The 5,416-nt window shown below is 30.4% G+C and overlaps 1 protein-coding gene across 1 annotated transcript; it reads left to right on the forward strand.

Moving 5' to 3' along the window:
* The first annotated feature begins 217 nt into the window (after positions 1–217).
* HHP1 (heptahelical transmembrane protein1) lies at positions 218–3,742 on the forward strand. The gene is made up of 4 exons (XM_039024833.2): positions 218–548; positions 661–756; positions 1,622–1,679; positions 2,939–3,742. The coding sequence occupies exons 1-4, from the start codon at positions 364–366 to the stop codon at positions 3,650–3,652; spliced, it is 1,053 nt and encodes a 350-aa protein (XP_038880761.1). The 5' UTR covers positions 218–363; the 3' UTR covers positions 3,653–3,742.
* Positions 3,743–5,416: the final 1,674 nt, after the last annotated feature.

Genomic DNA, 5,416 nt, shown 5'->3' on the forward strand with positions numbered 1-5,416 from the left:
AGGAGAGAGAAAAAAAATTTAAGAGCATAAAGTTAGCTGCACCTGCATGGAGAGAGATAGAGAGAAATTAAATGAAGTAGTTGGTGTAGTTGTGTATCACACAAACTGCTTTAAATAACCCAATGTACAAACCAAAGTTAATTTTTCATTTTATTCTTTTAAAACATAAAAATAATATATATATTTATTTAATAATGCTTAAAGAAAAAATTAATTTGTGTATAAGTAAGGCTATAACTATAAGTAAAGTGAAACCAACCCGCTCTTGTTTTATATTTCTATATAAGTTATTGGAAATTTAGGAAGTGTTTCTTCAAAAATCAAAATTGCTTTGTACGGGAGAAGAAGAAGAACAGAGCAAAAATGGAGAAAAAACAGAGCAGCGCCGAGGAAATCAAAGAGGATTTTCGATTGGTTTCGTTTAAGGAGTTGCCGGAGTATATGAAAGATAACGAGTTTATTCTCCATTATTATAGAGCGGAATGGCCTCTTAAGCGAGCTCTTCTCAGTGTCTTTCAATGGCACAACGAAACCCTAAATGTTTGGACGTAATTAAGCTATGCTGATCTATATACTGTTTTCTTTTGGTTTGATTTTGATTTTTCCTTCGATTTTGGTGATGTTTTGGCTTTGGATTGATGGAATTTGTTTGATTTTCAGGCATTTGATTGGATTTGTTTTGTTCTTCGGATTGTGTTTGGCGAATTTGATGGAAGATATGCCTCGAGTCGCGGATCTGTTCGGGTTTTTTTCCAGGTTCTGATCTCTAATTATTTGAAATCACACTTTCTTCTAATTAATTTCGTTCGTTTTTAGAAACTGTGATTGGAATTTGGAGAAATTTTCGCTAGCTTCGGACTGTTTTCTCTCTTATTAGTTTGAAATTTTCGCTAATTTTGTTTGATTGGTGGATATTGTTTCTTCGAATTGGTAGTGATTAAGATTAACATTACGCTTAAGATTAAGAGTAAGAGTAAGAGTAAGAAGAATAAGAACAAGAAGTAATTTCGGTTATGGAGGAAAGAGAATGAACTGAAGTATCCATTTTATTTTTCTTGGTAGTTCATAGGACGCAACGTATGGGATTTTGAATATAGTGGTTAATTATAAAAAAAATATTCGGTTTAAAAAAATACTCGAATGCTATAAAACAATTGCAATATTACTCTCGAACAATCATAAGACTTTTAAAAATAAAATAAAAAATTTAGACAAAATTTGAGATATAAAATGGTATAATAATGACTTAGGACGAAAGTTTAGATCCCCATATCATTTTAAGTTATCACGGTACAATTTTAAATTTCGATTTATGTTCAAATCTAAAAGATTTTTAAGTTAATCAACAGTTCGGGTGAATCTTTGTGTACAAACTATTGTGAACTATACTACTACAAAAGTAGGATGGTTTTCCTTTTTTTGCAATAAATAAATAAAATTATTCAAGCACTATTCTAAATTAGTTCTATTAGACTTCTTATAATATATATATATAATATAATAATTTATAGACTTTTGTTAGGTAAATTCTATAATACACTATAAATTACTTACATCTTTTTTAGTTAATTAAATTTAGCTTACATTAATTTTATCAAATGAATTCCATATTTTCATGCAGGTCCATGCTCACATCTCTCTATACAAACATTTCCTATGCTTCTAAAGATTTCATTGGAGTAAGTTTCTCAGAAAAAAAGTAAACTACTTTATATGGACATGGGAAATTCATTTTGAATGTTACATAAATAGTATAACTAGTAAATGCACTAGTAAGTTTTGTAAAACATAGTCTTAAAAAATGTCGTTTATTTAAATATCATATCAACTCTATATTTGTTGAACTTACAAAAAAAAATAATTAAAGTTAAATGATTCGTTCTTAAACTTTGAAATTAGATATTTGATTTTTTATTTACAAGGTCTAATAGATTCATAGTCATGTTTGATAACCATTCAGGCTTTGTTTGATAATCATTTTAATTTTTGTTTTTTGTTTTTTAAAATTAAATCTATTTCATTTTCATTTCTTAACATGATTTGCATATTTCTTAAGTATATTGGTTGAATTTTTAGCCAAATTTAAAAACAAAAACAAGTTTTTAAAAGCTATTTTTTTTTTCAAAACTTGGCTTGTTTTTTTCAATTATTGGTAAAAAATAGATAACAAAAGAAGAAATTTGTAGGTGGAAGTAGTGTCTATAGATTTAATTTTTAAAAAACAAAAACAAAAAATTAAATGGTTACCAAACGGAGTCTTAATTTTTAGTTTTTTATTTTTGAAAATCAAGTCTATAAACTCTCTATCCACCAATTGTTTTTTTTTTCTATTGTCTATTTTACATATGTCAAGTTCTGAAAACTAATAAAAAAAAGTAGTTTTCAAAATTTTGATGTTATTAGAATTGGGCTAGGCATTCAAGTATTTCCTTAAAAAAAATGGAAATATTATTAAAAATTGTCAGAAAACAAATATATTTTCAAAAACCAAAAACTAAAATCGAAATAGTTATTGAGACGTTAGTTTTTTGTTTTTTTTTTGTTTTTTTAATTAATCTTAAAAATATTGCTTTCATTTATGAATTTTTTTATTTTATTATCTATTTTCTAACCGTATTTTTTAAATTTCGTACCAAATTCTAAAAACTAAAAAGAAAATAACATGATCTTAAATAACTTTGAGATGTTAAGAATTCGAATGCTACCTTATCAAAACACAAACCGTTGGTAATTGAAATGTTGAGAAAACAAACACAAAATATGGTCAACTAATAAAACACAAAAAATAAAAACAATCTAATTTGTGTTCAACAAAATTTTCTAATTTTTAATTTTGTGTCAACTAATCTCTTGCATATTCAACCTTTTTCAAAACTCAATAGACCAATGAAACACCATTCTAGAAACTAAACTTCAACCATAATTGTGCGGAATGCAGATCACAGCACCAGAGCTAATGGAATTGGCCGGAAGCATCCACCCTTACGACGGCGCCGCCACTACCGCCAGCCACATAAATCTAGTAACTAACGGATCGGTCACAGAACGGTGGCCGTTCTTCGTGTTCTTAAGCGGCTCAATGTTCTGCCTTCTCTCAAGCAGCATTTGCCATCTCTTTTCTTGCCATTCTCATCATCTAAATCTCCTCTTACTCAGAGTCGATTACATCGGAATCACCGTCATGATCATCACCTCCTTTTTCCCCCCAATTTACTACATTTTTCAATGCGATCCCCTCTGGCAATTCATCTATCTCGCCGGAATCACTCTCATGGGCATTTTCACCGTCATCACTCTTCTCTCTCCCGCCCTCTCCACCGGAAAATTCCGATCCTTCCGAGCTCTGCTCTTCGTCTCCATGGGCCTCTTCGGCATCGTTCCAGCAATTCACTCCGCCGTGGTCAATTGGGGTAATCCTCGCCGGAATATTACTCTGGCTTATGAGGCGGCGATGGCTCTGTTTTATCTTACCGGAACCGGGTTTTATGTGAGCCGGATTCCGGAGCGTTGGTTGCCGGGCCGGTTCGATCTGGCCGGACATAGCCATCAGTTGTTTCATGTATTGGTGGTTTTTGGTGCTTTGGCTCATTATGGTGCCACTCTTGTTTTGTTGGAATGGCGTCAGAATTTTGGGTGTGAAAATTTCAATTAAACCCAATTGTTTAGTCTATTTGTAATTCGGGAATTAAGGGCTTAATTTAAAAACATTTATATATATTTTTCTTAATTTGTTTATTCATTAGTTTTTTTCTTTAATTTTTTCACCAAAAGGGGGATGTCGATTTCTGTTTTCCTTTGAAATTACAAGTGCTTATTGTATTAAAAAAAATGGTTTTATTTGGATTGCAGTGAAAAGTATTGGGAGTTTGCTTCAAGAAAAATGAAAAAAAAAATGGTTTTATTTGGATTGTAATGAAAAATATTGAGAGTTTGCTTCAAGAAGAAAATCATGACATGTTTGTTTGGTAATAAGAAATTAAAGGTAAAAACTTCTTTATATTGAGAAGAAAAGAAACTATGCATATTAGGTAAGGAATTTGCAAGTATTCCATCCCTTCATCCATTATCATCTTTATGATTCGTAATCTTGTTGGTTGTTAATACGTCTCTCTATTCTCGGAGTTGATAGATATTAAACTAGTTAAACTAGGTTCGTTTTGATATTGTTTATTTGTTACTTTCATAATGTTGGTGTATGTTGTCACCTTTTAATATTAAAAACAACCTAACATTACATAATCTAAAAAAATACCTAAAAAATAAATAACAAATATTTGGTAGATTATCAAATTTGTATTTGATTATGAATTTTGCTTTTAATCCTCCAAAATTAAACTATAATTGAATGATCACTTACTTTCAATTGGATCTCCTAAATTACATTTGTTTAGTCCTTCCATTATTCAGTAATTCAAGACTTCAAGAACTATATAGAAAGAAATTTATGTTAGTTTTATGAATTTCAATCATATCATATGTTTTGATGACAACAAACATTTATTTACCGATGATTTTAATATTTTAAAGTGCTTAAACTATAGAGCTCAAAGAGACAATCCATTCCAAAACAATTTGAATATCGCTCAAATCAGAAAAGAAGTTCTACACTTTGAATCGCTCGAATTATGACACTTGACGTTTTTAAAGTATTTCTTAAAATGATTTACTAAAAAAATAATTATTTTGGCAAACAGTCTATTTAAATTTTTTGAAAAAATAATTGAAGCATGCATTGATAGAAAATTTAAAGAAATTTAGGGTATGTTTGGTAGGCAATTCAAAATCTGTCTTATGTTTTCAGATTTACTGAGTTCAGCAAATATGTGTTTGGTAGACAGTTTGAATTATGTATTAAAGCAGAGTAAATAAATCTGTTGTCTCATTTATTAATCAAAAGAGGCCTATAAATAGACATAATTACAATAGTGACTAACCATTTAACTACCCGTATAACAAAACTTATAACAAAATATAAACTAATTTCTAATACTCCCCCTCAAGATGGTGTGGTTATATCAAGAATACCCATCTTGGATAGTAAGGAGAAAAACAAAGTTTTGGGCAAAGCCTTGGTGAAGATATCAGCAAGCTGCAAGTGAGACCGGATGGGAAGAAGTTTGACATTTCCACGAACAATGTGATCTCGGACAAAATGTCAATCAATTTCAATGTGCTTCGTCCTTTCATGAAAAACCGGATTTTCAGCAATATGGACAGCAACCTCATTATCACAGTAGATTAAAGAGGGATGAATAAGAGGTACCGAAAGCTCATGAAGAAGTTGTTCAACCCATAGCAATTCACTTGTAGTAACAGCTAAAGCTCGGTATTCAGCTTCGGCAGAAGAACGGGATACCGTAGACTGCTTCTTAGCCTTCCAACTAATTATAGGATCACCCAAGAAGATGCAGAAACC

This window comes from Benincasa hispida, chromosome 2 (assembly GCF_027475165.1).
Source record: "Benincasa hispida cultivar pf3 chromosome 2, pf3_genome.v1.1, whole genome shotgun sequence".
Lineage (NCBI taxonomy): Eukaryota > Viridiplantae > Streptophyta > Magnoliopsida > Cucurbitales > Cucurbitaceae > Benincasa > Benincasa hispida.

Bases quoted from the DNA above. Each gene is read 5' to 3' on its own strand.
- HHP1 (XM_039024833.2), top strand. From the start codon at position 364: ATGGAGAAAAAACAGAGCAGCGCCGAGGAAATCAAAGAGGATTTTCGA. The intron at 549-660 runs GTAATTAAGCTA...TTTGATTTTCAG, and splicing joins GAAACCCTAAATGTTTGGAC to GCATTTGATTGGATTTGTTT. The intron at 1,680-2,938 runs GTAAGTTTCTCA...TGCGGAATGCAG, and splicing joins CTTCTAAAGATTTCATTGGA to ATCACAGCACCAGAGCTAAT.